The sequence below is a fragment of the Octopus bimaculoides genome, chromosome 14, assembly GCF_046866305.1.
Source record: "Octopus bimaculoides isolate indiv1 chromosome 14, ASM4686630v1, whole genome shotgun sequence".
NCBI classification, from domain to species: Eukaryota; Metazoa; Mollusca; class Cephalopoda; order Octopoda; family Octopodidae; genus Octopus; species Octopus bimaculoides.
In genome coordinates, this window is record NC_142941.1 from 39,923,257 (window position 1) to 39,947,178 (window position 23,922).

General features: G+C 34.7%; 1 protein-coding gene across 1 annotated transcript in view; it reads right to left on the reverse strand.

Annotated features, from left to right (window-relative positions):
* Positions 1-23,922, reverse strand: part of LOC149132702 (protocadherin beta-15-like) — a 105,415-nt gene that overhangs the window by 36,102 nt on the left and 45,391 nt on the right. Inside the window, exon 2 of the mRNA XM_014919380.3 lies at positions 14,474-16,902. Coding sequence (XP_014774866.1) covers positions 14,474-16,902 — 2,429 coding nt within the window. The remainder of the gene's footprint in view (positions 1-14,473; positions 16,903-23,922) is intronic.

Below are 23,922 nucleotides of genomic sequence, written 5' to 3' on the forward strand. Positions count from 1 at the left end.
GAATACTAAGAGTGTCTGTCTCAATTACGGTGAAATTCGGTGTTGTGAATTGGTTGAACCCTTTCTGATTCAGACAAAATGCCGTGCAGTATTTATGGGTTTATTATATTTTGAGTTCAGTTTGAGCTCACCTCCATACTTCATCGCTTCTCTAAAGTTGATAGAATAAAGAAGCATTGAAGTCCTTTGGTTACTCAAAATATGCACCAATTTTAGAATTCAATGAATAAAGTTATTAAAATGATTGGATAGAAAGAGAAAGAAAGAATTTGGAGAAATAGAGAAGTGTCTAGAATATTTTAGAGATATCTCAAGGAATGTAGTTTAGAAAACAGAAAAAGCACAGGGAAAAAGACTTTCACATTCACAGTGTCTCAAATATCAAGCCATAACTTCAAAGTCTTAAATTTCAATAATTTGACAGCCTTTCATATCTTTTTCCATCTATCTATTTTGTATGTATCTGTCTGTCTATCTGTCTGTCTATCTGTCTGTCTGTCTGTTTGTCAGATGATAAACAGATGAATAGATAGACAGATAGACTGACAGACAGACGGATAGATAAATAGATAGATAGATAGATAGATAGACAGATAGATAGATAGATAGACAGATGGATAGATAGATAGATAGATAGATAGATAGATAGATATGCAGGTAGGCAAACAGATAGATAGATATGCAGGTAAGCAGACAGATAGATATTAATCTGATTGTCTGTCTCTTTTTCTTTCTCACCTCTTTCTTTGTCTCTTGCCCCACATCTTTCTATAATGATAAAAAAAAACCTGTGGTTTTGGAGTCGAGATCACTCCTGAAAAGCCTCTATAGTTCTCATAGACCCAACATAATGGTCAATCTAAATAAGAGTATTAGAATTTTACATGAAACTTATTTAGCACTGGATTTCTACTGCTGAAGATTAATATAAAAAGAATAAATGCAACAGAAAGAAAATAGTTCTATACATTTATCTCCTGAAAGACAGGATGTAATAATTTATTAAAATGTGTTTTTTTTTTACAAACTATCTCCTATGCTTTGATACTTATTAGAATCATTACAAAATAGTGATTAAAAAAAAAAAAATCTTGTCTGTATGTATTGATGTAGTTTAAAATTTATTCTGTAAGAAGCTGATAATACTTGGAACATTAATAGAATCTTAGACGAAATTTTGATGGTTTAAAGAATAGGTGAACTGAATCTGGTGTGGTAATAACATACACATACACTCAGACAGACAAACAGACACACACACAAACATATCTATATACATATTTATGTATCTTTTATTTTTTTATCCTTTACTTGCTTCAGTCATTAGACTGCAGCCATACAGGGGTACTGTCTTGAAAAATCTTAGTTGAACAAATTGACCCCAGCACTTAGTTTTTAAGTATCATACTTATTCTATCAGTTTCTTTTGCAGAACTGCTAAGTGTCAGAGATGTAAACAAACCAACACTGGTTACCAAATGGTGGGGATACAAGCAAATAGATACACACAAACACGATTGGCTTCCACACAGTTTCCATCTGTTTGTCTGTCTGTCTGTCTCTCTCTCTTCTATATGTATGTGTGTGTACACCCACACACATATATATAACAATGGATAGGTGTCAATTCATTACAGCTGTTTCTAAAGAATTTTAAAATTGATTAATGACTATATTTTATCATAGTAAAAACTATTTTCCTCAGATGAGTACATGAACTTCACAGTTAAGGACATTTTAAAAAGATTTAAAATCCTTGGCATGTGCATATTTAGTGATTCTATAATCAACGCTTACCAATTCACCTGAATCTTAATGTGTGTGTGTGTGTGTGTGTGTGTGTGTGTGTGTGTGTGTGTGTGTGTGTGTGTGTGTGTGTGTGTGTGTGTGTGTGTGTGTGTGTGAACAAGTCGTTTCTTAAATCATTTGAGAAATCTATTCTTTTGCTTCTGTTTACATCTTTCTGACTTACTTTCCAAATTCCACAAGAGACATTTCTATGTTTCTCATTCTGAAAATACTGCTATCACTACAGCTGCTACCAGAATTAATCTGATTGCTTTATGCAGCTACTCCTAAACATTTTTTTTTCAAGGAACATAATATGACTTTAAAAACTCATGTACTCCACCTAGTGTCTATATTTTATGGGCAACTGACATTATAATAATTTTAACAATGATTAAATTTAGAGTATATTTATATGTACATGTGTGTATGTGTGGATTTTTGTATCTGTGTTTGTCCCCCATCACTGCTTGACAACTAGTGTTGGTTTATTTACATCTCTGTAACTTAGTGATTTGGTAAAAGAGACTGATAGTATAAGTACCACCAGACATTAAAAAATAAGTATTTGGGTTGATTTTTTTTTTCAACTAAATTCTTCAAGGAGGTGGCCCAGCATTGTACAGTCCAAAGACTGAAACAAGGAAAACATATATAAGATCATGCAGAATCCCTGAATGTTTTCATGCAAGCCTGAAACCCATTTTGAGAAGCATTGACCTTAAAGTAGGTCTGAAGCCCACAGGTTCGAGAAGCTGGAACTTATCCAGATTTTCAAGGCATTTTTGACAAAAGCAAAACCAAACCTGTCCTTGAATGGAATGCCAGTCTCTCGTAGGGTTAACCCCATTAGGTGCGACTGGGATTCATTTTTAGCCAAGTATACTGGAGCAACATGAAATGAAGTGTCTTGTTCTAGGATTGGCCCTGGATTAAGCAAAATAAGTACATACTTAGAGTATCAAGTGAAGAAGGGCACCACAGAAATGGTAAAAAGTTTATGGCACAAAAGAAATCACTTTAAACTTGCCTAAAATATTATTCAAAGTAGTTTATATGATTAGAAATTTAATTTAAATGTGTTTATGGTGTCATAGTAATGATCTGATCAAAAACTTTGCAATTACAAAAAAGTAGGAGAAATCTTTTCAAATATATATAAAGTGAAAATATACAAGCATAAACATTATTTTCCATCTTGCTGTTAGTTTTGTTTCGTTTTGAAAAATAAAAAATTATTTTATGGTTTATTATTGTTTATATCTTGAATTAAATATATATGGGGGCACCAAAATTTTTTAAGCGCTTAAGGCCTCTATGGGTCTTAATCCAACCCTGTCCAAGATCCAATGCATCACTCAGTCTGAGAATCAAACATACAACCTAATGATCATGCACCCATCATTCTATTCACTGAGTCATGTATCTTCACACAATATTGATTAAAAAAAAAAAATAACAATAATATCAGCAAAGTTCTCAGACTTGTATTTTATTGGCTTGTCTACTGCTAGCTGTGAAGCAGACAGCCTAGTTGTTAGGGTGTTTGGTTAATGGTCGTAATGTCATTGTTTCAATTCCTGGACCAAGTGCTGCATTGTAAGGTACTTCATTTCAAGTTGTTTTTGTCTACTCAGTTGAACATGAACACCAGCTAGATGCAGTTCTCTGTCTTTTTAGTTATCATATCCTGGTTGTCCCATTAGATCAAGAACATCAGACAAAAAGAAAAAAGAATTACAGAGAAATATTTAAGCATTTAAGCTACACCATGCTGTAAAATTTCTCTGTTTATCATAAAATGTTGGTGGAATGAGTAATATTTGAAAAAGTGACTAATTTTAAATGATTTACTAAGAATGTTTTATAACTTTTGGCACAAAGCCAGCAATTTTAGAAGAAAGGGGGAGTTGATTACACTGTCCCCCTGTAGTCCAATGATACTTATTTCATCAACCTTGAAGGGATGAATGCCAAAGTCAACCTCAGCAACATTTGAACTCAACATAAAGCCAGAAGAAATGTTACTATGCATTTTGTCCAATGTGATAATGATTCTACCAGCTTTCTGTCTTACGATTTACTTATAAGGCACATATTTTACTGGAAAAGGAGTTGAGAATGAAAGCTATCAAATTGATGCATGCAGTCTACTTTTTATGTTTCAGTCATTAGATGGTAGCCATGCTGGGCCTTGAAAGGTTTAAGTCAAACGGATCAACTCTAGTTATTGTGTTTTTATGTCTGGTACTTATTCTATCAAAACCTACTGTTAATCCACTAAGTTTCAGGTATGTAAGCAAATCAAACGTGGTTATGAAATGGCAGGGGACGTGGATGAAACACACACACACACACACACACACACACACACACACACACACACACACACACACACACACACACACACACACACACACACACACACACACACACACACAAGAATGACACAAGTGGAGTTTTAAAATTTACAACAGCTGTTTCAGCAGCGGTTTTTATCGATAAATACTTCTGTGTTCTTTTTTATAAATGCCATTCCTGGAACAATCTCAAGGTTGGATCTATAACTTAGATAGAATAGGATACCAACATGTGTGTGTGTGTGCGTGTTCTCATACATGGTGAGCCCACTACCAAACTGTTCCTGGTGTCCTGCATGTTGAAATACCTGGATTCTAGCGCATGCTTTTTCCTAGCTCAGTTCCAGAGAACTGGCATTCTGGGAGAGAAAGGACCGTGCCGAATATTTAGTGCAGGGATAGAGGAGTTTCACATATGATAGTAAAGATGGAGAAAGGTAACAGCACACCTGTAGAACAGAAGCTGAAGTGTATCTGCTAGTGATAGAATACCAATTACCATTTTTGATGGAATATAAGATGCACTTTCTCCACCTTCCAAAAATGTCCTGAGAAACCACCTTGAGTCCTATATGTGAAATTGAGCCTATACTATAGGCTTTAATGGAATGAAACATTTTCCCTCAATATGCAAGGCTGAAATTGGAGTGTCTCTCATATGTCTGTGTGTCTTTTAGAAGGCGTCATCAAATACAGTTTCTGAGTGGCCATTCTGTGAATGCAGACCAGTATGTATTTGTGCATAGCAGCAGCACCACTCTAGTTGTCTGAGTAGTACTTCATTGAGGGCCTTACTTGAGCCTTGTGGTGTGTCAGCAGCTATCAGAGGCTGGAATACTTTTTGGCCTTGGAGTAAAGTGTTAGTCTTTGGGATGCAGTCCTTGCTATGCCAAGGATGGGCTTTTGCCGGGAAAGATAAAAGTGAAAAACAATTCTGGTAGAAGTAGTAAGGAAAAATCTTTGGATAGTAAACCTCACCAAAGAAATATCATAAACCGAGATAAAGTGAAAAACATGTTAAACTTCAGAATCGAGGAAAATTTTGAAAAAGAATGTTTTTACTGGAATGGACAGATATGATATATCGTATTTGATGGCGTTTTATAAAACGCATTTTTTATTTAAAAAAATATTTCCAGATAAATCATGCCAGGCCCTATCTGTTAAGTCTGGTCTATATTATTTGAATATACGTTACTGAAATTTGGGTACGTCAAATATACCTGTTCGTCTTTTATGTGATCAAATACAATAGTACGTAATACACCTTGCAAGTCTAAGGGAGATAATTCAACAAACTTTAGCTACATAAGTTTTAATGGCTATGATTTTTTTTAAATAATAATTAAATGAATAAACTAATTTTGAATAGTTATTAATATTGAATATTTTCTTAATTTCTTCTCCATTTTTCCATATCAATAAAAGAAAGTGACAGCCGAAGAAATTCAAACTTTGAGAAAACTCAAAATTAAAAAAAAAAAAAAGACTTAGGTGAATTGAATTTCTACAGAACTTGAGAAAAGATGATGTGTGTTTATAAATTAAAATTAATATGATTGATTAGAACAGATAGATCAAAAGTATAATCAAAGTCATGCGCCAGCCACGGCAATCATACCTATTTTCAAACACTTGTATCAAGCACTAAGTTATCTACCACGTCCTTTTTTTATTTTTAAATTATTAAGTCATCATTTGAATGAATTTCAGCAGCTATTTCTAGCAGTCCCGTTGACCAGCATAAGGGGTCTTTCATTAATTCAGAATGAAGATTGAAACGAATTTGGTCACTATTTCTAGACTGACACTCGTTAGTCTAGAAATGTTCCATCATTGGCTTAAGCATTTATGGTTGTATTTCACTCAGATGTTTGATGAAGAAAAATCTAACAGGAAATTGTGTTAATAAAACATTTAAAACAAAGTAATAGAAATATAATATATATATTACAATTTAAATATTTTATTAAATTATTGAGATAAAATTAGTCAATTATTTCAATTGGATATAACATAAAAATGAATAAGACCTATTGAGTTTAAAAGTATAGGTGTAACAGATGCGTCCTGTGGCCCTCACGCCTTTCTCTGGAAATATGGATGAATTACCTACAGGGAATCTGTACATTTAAATTACTAAAAGCTGATCACTTTAAGATTAATTCTCGTTACAAACTATTTTATAAACAAAATTGTTTAAAAGTACTAATTTAAAACTGAACTGTGGAGGCGCAATTGGCCCAGTGGTTAGGGCAGTGGACTCGCGGTCATAGGATCGCAGTTTCGATTCCCAGACCGGGCGTTGTGAGTGTTTATTGAGCGAAAACGCCTAAAGCTCCATAAGGCTCCAGCAGGGGGTGGTGGTGAACCCTGCTGTACTCTTTCACCACAACTTTCTCTCACTCTTACTCCCTGTTTCTGTTGTGCCTGTAATTCAAAGGGTCAGCCTTGTCACACTGTGTCAGGCTGAATATCCTCGAGAACTACGTTAAGGGTACACGTGTCTGTGGAGTGCTCAGCCACTTGCACGTTAATTTCACGAGCAGGCTGTTCCGTTGTTCGGATCAGCTGGAACCCTCGACGTCGTAAGCGACGGAGTGCCAACAATACTGTACTATAAATTTGAAGGGTAAGGGAGGTAATTGCAGGAATACTTATTTCCCTTGGTTTATGCGACCAAAAATGCCAGCTTATTTATTTGTTTGGTTATCGATAGAGACATGAAATTGATAACTATCATTATGCATTCAGTTTCACTAAGATAAAGAGTAGATGCTTCACAACAAATACATTCATTCACGAAACGGTCATTGTGAGAGTACAGTGTACATTGCGACATATTTATGGAACCATTTCTCTATGGAAATATTTCTATCAAGAAAAAATTATCCTGAAGCCTTAGGTGTGTTCCTTCATCTCAAACTGGAATCTCGCAGTCTGAAATCCATTTTCTGGTAAGTGGAAACAAACATATCTTTGTGAAGTTAGTATTTCTTAAAACAGACAAAACAAAAAGCCCTGAGGACAGTTTACAAATGAACATTACCATGTAATAATCATAATAATTAGATTATTGTTTTTGGTGCTCAGATGCAGTATAACTTGTTGGAAAAGGTAGCCAAAAATGCATATACAGTACATAGAATGATACATAGAAAGTGAACAGTGAATGAGTCATTAAAAAAAAACAAACTGTGGGTCATCAGTCATATTGTTGGAAGTTTAGTATGATGTAGCATTCTGACAGCTAACAATTGATACAGATAGTCTATTCCATGCATCTGTAAGTGCGAGCATGAAAAAATGCATCCGGGAGTTATGGGAACTGTGTTTTCTGATTTTGTAAACATATCCAATGGGTGTTAGAGATATTGAATTTAAAAAAGTGCACAAGGTTGTTGTAGAAAAGATGGTGAATACTTTTGTGGGTGTCTACCAAGTCAGTTACTAGATGTGTACAGAGTTACCTGATAAAATGAGCATCTTCTTCAGAATTAAAAAGAACAATATTTCTGTTGTTTTGTGCAAGGGGCTGAGCTTGATGGTGAGTGAAGAAATTTATTTGTTTATGATTTCATGTGTAATCGTAGTTGTGAGGTTAATAAGCTACTGAGGACAGTTTACAAATGAACATTAACATTGACTGATTTTTAGCAGACACTTAAATGAAATATTAGATCCATTGACTGAGACATGAAGGAACTCTTTCAGATATCCATCTTCATGTAATGTATCTAAGGTAAGACAACCCAGTAAGAACTATATTTCTTAAGATGACTTGGAACAAAGCTCAAGATAAATTCTAAAATGTTGCTACTCCCTTGAAGTGAACTGAAATTCATGCATGAAAGAAATGGTTTCTAGCAAGTTTGAGAAAGATAATATTTTGCTGAGGAAGTCTAATAATACTGAAATATATTTGAATTAACTCCCTTACTAGCTGAAATTATAAAAATAATATTAACCATTGGTTACTGAATGTATGTTGTCTCTTTTCCTACACATAAGTAGATATTTGATACCTTTTAGAAGGTTCAGCACAAATACCAGCTTGATGCCTGGTATTAGTAACACTGCCAAAAGCTACAATATGAAAAGGGTTTGTAAGAATATCTATACTACATCATCCAGTATGCAGTTAAACAATGGACACATTCAGGTCTTAGGTAGAGGGGTCCATTTGATAGAAAAATATATTGTAGCCCTCATCCAATGCTAGTACATCCAGCAATAAGCCTACAACTTGTCCTGGGAGGCTGGGCACCCAAAACAGATCCAGGAGAGAACAACCATAAGTAATTGGGGAATTCGAATGTCACAATTCTTACAGGTAAAGCCCCACCTTCCATGAATTGAGCACAGAAAAAAAATGGATGGGAAAAAAAAAAGAAGATATTTAATGCTCAGTTCATTAAATAAGTTATCACTAAATTTAATTAAATTAGATTGGCTCATTTATGAGTTGAATACTTTTGCCATGGACATGATGGTATATCAACTGTGAACCTATTCAGAAATGGATATAGTTTGGTAGTGTAATTCTCAGCTGGTATATAAGTATTATTAGTATCATTGTCATCGTTGTCGTCATCATACATATATACATACGTACATACACATATGTATGTATGTATGAATGAATGAAATATTGATACCTAACATTGGTACAGGGCCACAAATTTTGGAAGGGAGATTATAAACAATTACATTTCTTAACAGTTATTTTTATTTTATCAACCCCTGAAGGATGCAAAACAAAGCTATTCTAGGTGGAATTTGAACTTGAAACATAAAGGATAGCAAGACATTTTATCTAAGACTTTAATGTTTTTGCCAAAATAAAATACTGGAACTATAATAAGTAAATTCATTTGAAATTCTGATCTTCTGAAATGCATTAAAAAATATCATTGTAATTTTCCAATAAATGAACATAGCATACTGGTTACAGTGTTGGACTCACAATTGTAAGATGGGGATTGCAGTTCCCTAACCAGGCTGTGAATTGTGTTCTTGAGTAAAAAGTATTTCTTTTGACATTACTTTAATCTACTCACCTGAAAAGGAGTAACTTCCTCAGCTTAACTGTCTTAGCTAAGGGTAAACGCTGTGATAGATTGGTGGACTGTTTAAATGGGGAAGTATAGAACTTTTGGGTTGCTTAAATGGCTGGCCTTGTGCCTCTTATGTTAGAAATAATATGTATCATTATTATACCTGCTTCCAAGGTTTGATGAATGGCAGAATAATTACATCATCAGACAAAATGTCTTACAGTATTTGCTCTGTATCTTCTGGGTTCAAAATCCACAAAAGTATACTTTACCATTCTTCCAGCTGGGATGATTAAAATAAGTACTTGTCAGATATTGGTATTAATGTAATCAACTAACATTCCCTCTAATCTAAAATTGCTCATCTTGTGTCCAAGTTAAAAACCAATCATTTCACCTGCTCCTACTTAATTAACTATAGTTTCCACAAAGGTTTGATGTAGAATGAATTACTTTGATGTTATGAAGAAAAGAAAAATCTGAACAATTCATGCAACACCTTTCATCAGTGACAGAATAACTGCCTGAAATGTTAGAATTTTCTTTTTCCTCGGAGTAAAATAATTTTCTCTTTGCAAAGCTTTAATATTTATTTTTCTGCCAACACAGACTTTTGCAAGATGCCTCAGATTCTGTTTCACACTTTGATATCTTTAAACACAGCACATCTATAAGTGATTTCATCTCAGATGAAAAGTATATATATATATATATCATCATCATCATCATCGTTTAACGTCCGCTTTCCATGCTAGCATGGGTTGGACGACTTGACTGAGGACTGGTGAAACCGGATGGCAACACCAAGCTCCAATCTAAATTTGGCAGAGTTTCTACAGCTGGATGCCCTTCCTAACGCCAACCACTCAGAGAGTGTAGTAGATGCTTTTATGTGTCACCTGCACGAAGGCCAGTCAGGCGATACTGGCAACGGCCACGCTCGAAATGGTGTCTTTTATGTGCCACCCACACAAGCCAGTCCAGGGGCACTGGCAACGATCTCGCTCGAAAATCCTATGGGAGCCAGTCAGGCGGTACTGGCAATGGCCACGCTCAAAATGGTGCATCTCATGTGTCACCCGCACAAGAGCCAGTCCAGGGGCACTGGCAACGATCTTACTTGGCTTGCCGGGTCTTCTCACGCACAGCACATTTCCAAAGGTCTCGGTCCAAAAGGCCTGGGTACATGGAGTAAATAAAATCATAACATAATTAAATATAAGAAATAATAATTTCTTAAAATATGTGTTAATCCCTGTGTACCCAGACTTTGTGGACACCCTGTATATATTAAATATAATAAATAGATGGCTATTTCAATCTAATAATGCTTCAGTTGTGTAAACCAGATTAAATAAACATAGCCGTTGCTTGCCTATGTTAAAAGACTGATGTGATTATTTCAAGAAATTCAAAGTAAAATTTCTTCAAATTTTTCTGATGATGAAATTTTATTGTGTTAAAAAGAATCTTGTATGATTAAACATGTTGCAGAGTAAGCAACTTTGGATGCTTGCCTGAATTATTTGGGCATATATTATCAATTTCTGAAGTTAGCTACTTGTAATTAAAATATGAATGATAAGTAAAAGGCATCTATTTTGATAATTAACCTTCTGAAAGCACACAAAATGCTCCAAGGTCCTATGATAGAAAAATTGTTTAATCTTTTAGTGCATATAATTTATATAAAAATATTCCATTGAAATTTTGAGTTGGAATCTTTTAAGTTATGTTTCAAAAGTTTGGCATTAGGAACAGCATTCAGACATAGAAACCAAGCCAAAACAGACAACTACAGCCTGGTACAGCTCTCTGGCTTATCAGCTCTAGTCAAACTGTCTAACCCCTGTCAGTATGGAAAATGGGCATTAAATGATGATGATGATGATGATGATAATTCAACCCTTCCATATTCTTGATTCTTTGGCTAATATATTTTATTAGAAATATTACACATGGGAAAGTTAGAATTGAACATTAGAAATCCAATATTGTGTTGATAGACAAAGGAGAAAAATCATGCCTGATCATAGATATTGCTTGCTCTGGGGACAACAGAATTACCACAAAAGAAGAAAAACTGATGAGATATGAAGCTCTGAAGACAGAAATGAAAGAGCTATAGTCAAGGTAAACAGTGTGTATTGTGCCAATAACTGTTGTAGGCAAAGGTATTGAAAAGTGTTTAGAAAAGACAATCAGAAAAATGAAAAAGAGAACTCAACCAAAAAACAGCATTACTTGGCAGTTCAAAAAAGAGTTTCTGTAAAGTCCTTGAGACTTGAAAAAAGAACATACCACCTTAGTTCATGGGAAGTGAACAGCTAGTACTTTAGCGACTTCTCCAGCAACAAGCCGGGTATGTCCAATACTACTACTACTACTACTACTACTACTACTACTACTACTACTACTACTACTACTAATAATAATAATAATAATAATAATAATAATAATAATAGTAGTAGTAGTACTATCACTACTACTGCTACTAGTCATCATATTGTCTCAAATATTCATTTAGTTGTTCCGCAGTGCTCCTAGATGTCTCCCCTATGTATGTCATGTTCATGTCTTTACAAGCACCTATGTATTTTATGCTGTAAACTACATTTCTAGTTCTACAGTTAATGCCAGGGCTAATCCTACATAGCATGCAGTTATCATTGGTGCATATGGTATTCTCAAAGGGGTACGTACTACATAGTGATGGAGTTCCCTAGTTTTCAACAATCTTAATGTTGAGTTTAGTCTCTTTCAGGGCTTTTCTATATCTACGGGCTAGTTCTCCATGATATTTGTCAGTTTTATACCACGTGTTCGCCTTGTTTGCTTTGTCACAAGTTCTTTGTATCCTATTCGAGTCTTTATTTCTATATCTAGGGCAGGTACCACTGGTATCATTACGTATAATGTTATCTAATTTCCTTCTAGTACCCCTGTATACTCAAACCCTATCTTTCTGATCATATCCAGAGAATTGCATGCAGTGCATGAAGTTCTGTATATGTTTTTTCATTTCATAGGGTTCGCATAGTGGGGACACATTCATTATCCTAACTAAGTCTGCTATCAGTAAGTTATATATATGTGTGTGTGTGTAAATATATAGTATATCTTGTGTGTACATATAAATATACTGTTACTGTTAAGTTTTGAGCACCACATAGACTATATTCCAGTCTGCTTCCAGGAGAGTAGTTAACTAACTCCTATACTGAATAGTATTACAAAGCTAATGTAGGAGAAATTAAAATAAACACAAGTTAATATTATTAGTTCCTATATATATTTCACCATTACAGAAAACTAATATCATGCTTGACATTTCTTCTTTAATCTGCAGTCATGCTGGAGCACCACCTTGAGGCATTTTTGTTGAACTAATTGATCCTAGTTCAACAATCTAGTTGAAGTAATTGACCCCCAGTACTTACTTTCTTTCTAATTCTGGTATTTATTTTATTACTTCTTTTGCTGAACTGCGGAGTTAAGGTCATGTAAACATACCAACACTGGTTGTTATTTCTGTGGTGGCGGACAAATACAGTTACAAAGAAATGAGCATTTTGCCAGCTCACTACCCTATAGCTTATAGAAAGTGATAATATGAACTGTATGTATATATATATATATATATATATATATATATATCATCATCATCATCATCATCGTTTAACGTCCGCTTTCTATGCTAGCATGGGTTGGACGATTTGACTGAGGACTGGTGAAACCGGATGGCAACACCAGGCTCCAGTCTGATTTGGCAGAGTTTCTACAGCTGGATGCCCTTCCTAACGCCAACCACTCAGAGAGTGTAGTGGGTGCTTTTACGTGTCACCCGCACGAAAACGGCCACGCTCGAAATGGTGTCTTTTATGTGCCACCCGCACAAGCCAGTCCAGGGGCACTGGCAACGATCTCGCTCGAAAATCCTACAGGAGCCAGTCAGGCGGTACTGGCAACGGCCACGCTCAAAATGGTGCATCTCATGTGCCACCCGCACAAGAACCAGTCCAGGGGCACTGGCAACGATCTTACTTGGCTTGCCGGGTCTTCTCACGCACAGCCCATTTCCAAAGGTCTCGGTCCGTAGTCATCGCCTCGGTGAGGCCCAATGTACGACGGTCTTGCCTCACCACCTCAGCCCAGGTCTTCCTGGGCCTACCTCTTCCACGGGTTCCCTCAACTGTTAGGGTGTGGCACTTTTTCACGCAGCTATCCTCCTCCATTCTCACCACATATATATATATATATATATATATATATATATATAGAGAGAGAGAGAGAGAGAGAGAGAGAGAGATATTATATATCCATATATATATTTATATATATATATGCATATAACATTTTACCCATGCATGCATGGAAGATAGACATTAAACGATGATGATGATATATATATGCATGTATATATGTGTGTGTATATTACACATAAATACATATATATATGTGTGTGTATGTATACTTACATATCCTATGTGTATGTGATTGTGCATATTTGTGTGTGTGTGTGTGTCTGTCTGGCTGTGTTTCTAAATCTACATTCTGTGTGCTTTGTGTGAGAAACTGTTGAGTTACAATAGTGAAATTTAGTGTTACTGCACTCTCGAAAAACTTTTTTGCGGGTACTGCACTTTCAAAAACATGTGGAATAAAACATTCCTTGCTCAAAAAAAAAAAAAAAAAAGTAACGGTTATTGGAATGCATCCATCTGTAAAACAATATTTCAATGATATCAATGATATATATTTGACAAACCCATGCTAACCTGGAAAAAAAAAGAAAAAAAAAAAGAAAAACAGGCATAAAAATGATTGAATCCTATATAAATATTTGTCTGTGAATTCATGTTTTTGTAATCCTCAGATAATTTTTTTATCAAAGAAGAAAAAATCTAAGTTAAGTTCGCAATGAAAAAATAAACAACGAAAAATACAGGAAATTTCTAGAAAAATAATCATTTTTTTCTTATACAATAAAGATAAATTATCTTACTTTGTGTTTCAAGTAATTTTGAATGGATCATAAAGAAAATACTTCCTTAATAGGAAATGTTTCCCCCTTGATATAATTTATATAAAGTTGTATGTATGCAAGCCTTTAATAAGAATCTGTATTGAAGATTTCAATCTTAATGAATAAGGTAGAAATCTAAATTTTTACGATTTATCTCCCCTTCATTTATAACCATTTAACATTACAAAAGTCCTGTTAAGCAGTTATGAATGCCACTTGAATAAAATAAATAGGTGTCTTACCTGAATAGATCTGTCTATGTTATCGGGATAATGGCTTGGTGATTCTGAAGGTTTCCTTTCACATGTTAGTTCATGTTTAAAGTTATCTTCTCGACTTGGTTTTGCCTTCTGAAATTCTTTGCTATGTTCAGGAGGAAGTCTCACTGCCATAGCAGATGGCGAATCATATTGAAGTGCTGCTTGTTCACACAAATATTCTAATTGTCTATTTTCATCTAAAAATACATTGGAAGGTCTTAATTCACCTCTTTGTTGTGAATTTCTCCTGTTATTTTTTCTGACGATGCATATAGTGATAGATACCACTAGGATTACAGAAGCAGTCATTGCTACAATGACAATGATGATAAATAAGTTGATGTGTATTTTATCATCGTACTGTGCGTCTACAGCTGTAAACATTTTCAAAGTCTTGTTGCTGACTGTTAGAGTCAAAAATAATGTAGTTGTAGCTGTGAGAACAGGTGTACCGCTGTCTTTGACAGCTATATGTAGTTCATATAATCCAGCATCATTTTGATAGATGGCACGAGAATATGACAACACTCCACTGTAAGGATTAACAGTGAACATTTGTTTATTATTACCTTTAATTATTTCGTATCTGAGGAAGGAATTTACATGACTGTCTCTATCAGAAGCTCTTAATGTTGTGATGTCACTCTTACTCTTTGGATGGTAGTGGACATCTAGATTGAAAGGGTTAACACTGGGAAATGTAAAATAGGGAGCATTGTCATTTTCATCCATAACTTCAACAACTACATTTGCTGTGTTGTTAAGAGATGGTATCCCATTGTCTTGAACTAAAACTTTGAATTTATAGATTTCTTGTTGTTCATGATCCAGTGACTGTGTAGTTGAAATAAAACCAAATTTAGAAATCTTAAATGGAAAATTATATCTGTTGTTACTTAAAAGATAATATGTTAGTTCACCTCCAGGTCCCAAATCAGGATCTGTAGCATTGATTAATCCGATTGGAAAGAATGGATTTTCATTTTCATAAGTCAAAAACTTGAACATAGTTTTAGCAAAGTGTGGCTGTACATCATTGATATCTGTTACCTGAATTGAAAATTTCCTTTCAGATTTAAGTGAAGGGATTCCTTTGTCGTGGCAACTTATTACCAAATTTATGTTACTTTCTACTTCTCGGTCAACCACTTTCTTTATTATAACTTTATATTTCTTTTCACCAAGCTTCTGGAGTTGAAAATGTTCGTGGTCAACAACACAATCTACATTACCATTTTCTCCATTGTCGTTATCAGTGACTTTAACATAGGCAATGAAACTGCCAACTTCTATTCCTTCTGATATAGATGCTATGTTACCATTGGATTTTGAAACAAAGTTTACATCAATGATGGGTGCATCGTTATGGCTGTTCACCATATTTACAAGCACAGTGGCAATGGAACTCAGTGGAGGGTTCCCTCCATCTTGAGCTTCAATAAATAGTTTGTATTTGTTTACTTCACCCGATTTGAACTTTTCTGGCAGAAGTATTTCCCCAGTCAATTCATTCAGTATGAAATTTTGTTTAGCATCATCAGTTGTTTTAGAACTGAAATAGTAAGAAATGTTTCCATTTCTACCTGAATCTAAATCAGTTGCTGAGAGAGTAATGATTGGCGTGTTTCTTTGTCTGTTATTCACTGTAACGTTATAGACATTCTGTGAGAATACTGGAGAATTATCATTAACATCCGAAACTGATATCTTTATGTTTAACACTCCTTGCTCTGGTGGATATCCTCCATCCTTTGCAATAACTTGTAACATGTAAATTTCTTTTACTTCTCTGTCTAGTGTTGTTTCTAATGTAATTCCTAGTGAGTAAGAACCATCAACTCTCTTGGAAACTGCGAGTGAAAATGGATCATAAGTATTTTTCACCAATTCATAACTAATCTGCGAATTCAATATACCAATATCTTTGTCAATAGCATTGGGTATTGATCTTCTTGTACCTTTCCCATCGGTTTCATCAAACTGAAGCTCAATTTCTTTTGTTGGGAATTCAGGTTGATGGTCATTAACATCTTCTATAATCACTTTGATTTCTAATATTTTTAGAAAAGATTCCTTTTTTTGTACAGCAATGTCTACTATTCTGAAGCACTCAGTGTTATATTTACAAAGAGCCTCAGCATTCAATCGCTGAGCTGTATAAAGTTTACCAGTTTTAGAAACATTGAACAGCTCTCCATTCTTTGTGTCTTTTTGTAGCTGCTTGAACCGTATTAGATTTCTGTCTGTGATCAGTAATTCATCAATATGTGTGTCTCTGGTGATATCACCCAAATATACACCTGGGTTTCTATCTTCTTTCACATAGTAGGTAAAGTCTATACACTGACAGAAAGTTAGATAAAATGAAAGCAGATATACCCCAAGCAGTGTGTTCCAATCTAACGGTTTCACTGTAGATAAATAGAAAATAATATTTAAAATAAGTTTTTAGATAAACAGAATAATATATAATAAAAATGTATTAAATATGCAATGAATATACAAACAAATTAATATAAATTAAATGCTTTAAGCAATACTACATACATACATACATACACATACCAACACACATACATACATGCATACATACATAAATGCATACACACATACATACATGCATACATACACACACAAACACGATACATACACACACAAACACGATACATACATACACAAACACGCACATGTACATACATATGTATGTATGTACGTACATACATACACACATACACAAACACACACACATACATATGTACATACATACGTACATACCCACACACATAAACATGCATACATACGTACATACCCACACACATAAACATGCATACATACATACACAAACACACACATACATATGTATGTACATACACATACAGAAACACACTCACATACATACATACACAAACACACACATACATATGTATGTACATACACATACAGAAACACACTCACATACATACATACATACATACATACATACATACATACATACATGCGTGTGTATATTTGAATGAAAAACGTGTAAGAGAATCCATAGAGAATTTCCTCTGAATTTGCCTTGTTAAAAATTTACTGGTTGAAATTTTTCATAAAAATTAATTAAAGCTAAAATGCACGATATAAAATATAGCCAATAAAACAGAAAAAAAAAAAAATTATGCACATCTAAACACTATCAGATTACATTGATACTTCTTAAATTATATTGATACTTTGCCTACTACTCTGATTCATTTGGGGGACACATAATACAGGAATAAAATACAGAAAACAGGAATAAAATAAATGGCTTAAAAAGTAAAAGGTAAAAAAAATTTTGAAGCAAAGAAAAAAAAAAGCCAACAGAAACAACAACAGTATATCTCTGTATCTCTAGCTTAAATGTCATTTTGCAAAGATAACTTACCATTACTGTACCATAGCGATTTTAAGATTAACATGCTACATGCATTATAGTATAACATGTTCTTCTGTGAGATGCATCATGAAAATAGAACTGATTAATTAAAAACTGAATCAAATCCTGAATGATAGTTTACTCTCTCTCACTCTCACTCTCTATCTGTCTAACACCTATACCTTTCTCTATCTGTCTATCTACATATACGTTTGTGTATGTATGTATGTATGTCTCTCTCCTTATGTGTGTGTGTGTGTGTGTGTGTGTGTGTGTGTGTGTGTGTGTGTGTGTGTGTGTATGTGTGTGTGTGTATAAAAGGGTAAAAGCCTCTTTTGGTCATGAATGACCATGAAATTACACTTAGAAAGTTCCCCTCCGAGGCACAAGCGCAGGCAAGTTTGTTTATGGAAGACCAACAGTTGCCCATGCATACCAGCCTCTCCTCTTCACACCACGCTACACCACTGATGTTATTCAAGGGAAAGGCTTGGTACCAGAAATTTAGGGAGAGTTAATGATATTTCATTAAAAGTAGTAGTGTTGATGGTGGCAGTGGGAGTAATAATAAGAGAGAGAAGGAGTGGGTCTGTGAGAGAAAGAGGGAGATGATGTACAACTTTGTTTAACCAAGTCTCTTTGATAGAAATTCTTGTCGCCAACATACTGAACACTACTTGATCACTACAGACAAATCATCTGTGTGGTTGTTCAGTAAGAAATTGTTGAACCCTCATACAACATCTAATGACGGGAGATTCCTTCATATATACATAAATAAACATATATATATATATATATATATATATATATATAGTCGTTGTCTACTCTTTATACAGAGTTTGACCACATCCTGTACTTACACCTTAGAACTATCATGGCTTTTTAAACCAGACAATGTTTTGAATAGACACCAACATAGATTGCATATCTGGTTTGGACCACCAAGAGCTGTAGATAAGTTTTGATCTTTGTGGATCTTAAAATGTCTTTTGAGTTGAGGTGTCTGTCAGATTTGCACACCTTCTGGCATACATTGCATTGAAAGGTGTTCACAGATATACAGGCAGAAAAGTTGGTAGAGGTTCGTTTTCCATGGGTATATATATATATATAGAGAGAGAGAGAGAGAGTGAGAGAGAGATAGAGAGATAGATATGGAATAGCTAGACATTCAACAACTGATGAAAGGTCATTTCTCTATGTTTATTTGTCCTATTTTCCATTTTTCCTCTCGTTGTTTACGTATTTCATGTTGTTTACACAGTTGGTGACATCCTGTATCTATATATGCATATATATATATATATATATATATATATATATTATTTATTATTATTATATATAAATACATACATACATGTAAATTATTAAGGTGGCTCTTTTTACTCTTTACTCTTTTACTTGTTTCAGTCATTTTGTCTGCGGCCATACTGGAGCACCGGCTTTATAGTCGAGTAAATCGACCCCAGAGCTTATTCTTTGTAAGCCTAGTACTTATTTTATCGGCCTCTTTTGCCGAACCGCTAGATTACGGGGACGTAAACATACCAGCATCGGTTGTCAAGCGATGCTGGGGCGACAAACAGACGCACACACACATACATACATACATACATACATATATATATATATATATATATATATATATATATACACATACGATGGGCGTCTTCCAGTTTCTGTCTACCAAATCCACTCACAAGGATTTGGTCAGCCTGAGGCTATAGTAGAAGACGCTTGCGGAAGGTGCCACACAGTGGGACTGAACCCGGGACCATGTGGTTGGTAAGCAAGTTACTTACCACACAGCCACTCCTGTGCCTATTCACAATTTACAACTGAAAGGCAACTAGTATAGTTATCACTGAAGTGATGGCGGGCGCTAGTCAGCACCAACACTGCTATATATATATATATATACATACATGCATAAATATCCTTAATTAAGCTAAATATCAAAAAAGGAAATAAATCAGTTTGAACTACAATATTAGCCATATCCATACCAACCTTTCTAAAGCATATAATAAAATATGAAATATATATGCAAACCCATACTGATGAACATGTAAAAAAGAAGCTGGATATATACAAAATATTTATATGTCTTTTCCCTCCAATTTTTTCTTTTTTTTTGTATTGCTTTTGCAATATGAACAAATTTCTATGAAAGTGAACATAATACATTTATCATATAGGTTTTGTCACATACACACATATGCACACTCACACACACATGCACTCATACAAAGATGTATACACCTAAACATTACATTAATGTTACATAAGTCTGTAGAGTACTGAGCCATTTCCATACTAATTCAATGATTAGATAGCTTAGATGATCAAACAATAGAACATTCATTACTAAAGCGAACGGATGATCCATTTTGTGTATGTATGTATGTATTATACATGTGTGTGTATATGAGTTTATATATATATATATATATGTGTGTGTGTGTGTGTGTGTGTGTATGTATATATATATATATATATACATACATAAATACATACACACACACGCACACATACACACACATTACATACGTATGTACACACACACATACATGTGCGTGTGTGTGTGCGCGCGTGGATAGATAGAAGACAAATTGTAGACACACACACACACACACACACACACACACACAAAAGGAGAGATGCATACAGACACATTCATACCCATATACACACACATGGGTTCGACCAAGAAAACTGAAAGGGAAAAGATGGAATAGGCAAGTAAAGGAGGGAATCTATATCATAAATAATAGGCAGTATTTCTATTAACCATAATTTCTATTACAGTTCGCCGTCTTAAAGATCACATGCAGCTCGGCTACAGAACAAAGGGAAGGAACACTAACCAGCACGTGTAATTATCTCCCTTGTTCCATTAAAAAAAATCTTAATACAATGCCAGATAGATTCAATTGTAACTGTAGCTATTTTCTCAACAAGATTTTGCTCTCACCTTAGAAACCATTATAATGATTTCCTCTGTATTACAGACATATGTAATTTTTAATTCATCATTCCTGAATTCATGGGAGGCTACACTGAAATTAGGACAGCAACAGTTGATATGGATATGCAAAGCATTTACTGACTCCTATGATTTCATCTAGTTGCATTCAACGAAATTCTATTCATTAAGCAATGAGTCTGAGCTCTTTTCTTCTCCCTTTTTCTCTCTCTTTTTTCTTTCTTCGTTTTTCTTTTTTTTTTCTTTTTCTTTTTACTTCACATATCCATTGAACTTCCCGTGGGTGAAACTTTTTTTTTTACAGAATATTTAAGAAACCATGACCTTGTTATCCAAAATATTCATTCTACTAGTATTTACTATTATTATTATTATTATTATCAAGGTGGCGAGCTGCCAGAGTTGTTAGCACACAGAACGAAATGCTTAGTGGTATTTCGCCTGTCGCTACATTCTGCCGAGGTTGACTTTGCCTTTCATCCTTTCGGAGTTGATAAATTAGGTACCAGTAAAATTTTGGGGTTGATGTAACCAACTAGTCCCCTCCCACAAAACTTTGGGCCCTGTGCCTATAATAGAAAGGATTATTATTATTATTTACTATTATTATTATTATTATTATTGTTATTAAGGCAGTGTGCTGACTGAATCATTAGTATGCCAGGCGAAATGCTTAGCGGTATTTCGTCTGCCAATACATTCTGAGTTCAAATTCCACTGAGGTCAATTTTGCCTTTCATCTTTTTGGGGTCGATAAATTAAGTACCAGTGAAACATTGGGGTCGATATAATCGACTTAATCCCCCCACTCCCCAGCTGTCCTTGTGGCAAACATTTGAAATCATTACTATTTTTATTATCATTATTATTATTATTATTGTTATTATTATTGTCATCATTATCATTATTATTTCTTTTAGAATATATTCTAATCACTCGAAATAAAGGAACATTAAATTTGATAATCCTTTTTTTAATTTTATTTATATTTCAAATTGTAGACATCTTACCTTATCTATTTAAATTTCTTTCTCTAATTTCCTTTTCTCATAAATCTCTCTCTCTCTCTCTCTCTCTCTCTCTCTCTCTCTCTCTCTCTCTCTCTCTCATTTACTCGCTTTTCCTAGCCTCTCAGATTTTAGGTATTGTTCACTTGCTGAAAACTTTCATAGACAATGCTAGAAATGAACTATTAGTACACTATAAGCATCTCTAACAACAAAAATGTCATGATTAACATTAGAGTTGAGTAACCAAATAGAGATTGCTGATGTGATTAGGTATACTATCTTTTTCCCTGCTAATGAATTATCAAGCTATGGTGGCATTGTTAAGAAGTTTATCATCCGTCCTTTTACCTGTTGGAGTGTGGCCATGCTAGAGCACATATGGGAAAACCTTTTCATGTGTTTGGGTTGCAGACTCATGGCCTCAGAGAAATTAAGCAAGGTGGAACAGAACTACTTTCAGACCTTGTTACAGTGCATATGTGTGTGGTAGGAAGAGGGCTCTTTAAATACAAGGGCATTGAGCTTTTATTTTTTTTTTTTTTAAGGCAGGTTCCTTTAGATAGTCACAGGCTCCTCCAAGGCTCTTAGGGCCCTGAACTGGTGATGTGCCACATGAAACCTGCCCCTCATAGCTCCTAGGTAGAACTAATTAACTGCTTACTTTCACACCATCACCTGAACCTTTGGTGTCTTTAAAGGAAGTCACCTGTTTCAAGCATTTGAATCAAGTTTTCAATCCAAGTTTAATTTCTTTCCTGACTTTTACCAATCTTGGATTCTCTGAAAAATGGTCTTGGGCATTGCCCTTTCTCCTTTAACTCTTTTCTTGTCCAAAACATTCTCATGATTATAATTGTCCAAAATGTCAATGTGTTGCTTTCAATCTTTGAGTTTGCCCTCATTTCTTATGCTCTGCATAATATAAAAGCTTTCCCAAATTACTCTGATGGTTGTGAAAAATTGAATATGTGCTTCATATATGATGCATGGTTGCCAGGAATATATGTTAAGATATGTCCTATGAATCACATGTGATACACAAGATGAGAAAATGTTTAAGTAAGCTATCAAAAAGAAAACATTAAAATCTGACAGCAGTGACACTGATTTAGCTGGGAATCTTTACTTGACCTTTTAGAAATAGCAACCAAATCTCTCTTAAATCATAACCTACCATTTGAAAAAGAAAGTACAAATTGGAAAATATAGTCCAGAGAACATTATACTTTGAGAAACAAATAGGATTATCACAAAAATGTATGACTTTGATCATGTATCTACCTGATCAGGGTATGCCAGGGGTTAAGCAACAACAACAACAACAATAATAATAACAATGATAATGCTATGCCAACCCATTCTGAGAATTCCAGTTTCTCAACAAATAATTTTTGATTGTCCATAAACATCTGTTTGAGAGAGCCTCCATAGAATTATTTGACTTGTTTGAAGTAGCATCGAAATCTCCCTCAGATTGATAGTGGTGGTGGTGGTGGCGGCGGCGGCGGTGGCAGTGGTGGTGGTTTTAGTGGTGGTGGTGGTGGTGGTGAACTTGGATCAGTTGAGTCTGAATGTCATGCTATTCTTTTGCAGCATCAGTATGATATGCATTTACTTTGATGTAACAATTAATTTCGATTATCCTTAATAATACTGCATCATGGAATTTCCAGTGGTTGGCGTTAGGAAGGGCATCCAGCTGTAGAAACTCTGCCAAATCAGACTGGAGCCTGGTGTTGCCATCCGGTTTCACCAGTCCTCAGTCAAATCGTCCAACCCATGCTAGCATGGAAAGCGGACGTTAAACGATGATGATGATGATGATGATGATGATGGTGTCACAATGTCACACTTGAACACATTGACTTGTGTCATTGTTGTGTTAACCTATTCAATTAATTATCATATTAATTAATTCCTTTTAATTTCAGGGAAACTGTCTCGGTATGACTGTATCCATTGACAGTGTCACAGTGTAACAGTGTTTTTAGTGTGACTCAGTTTTGGTGTCATAGTGTGACTGTGTTCCTAT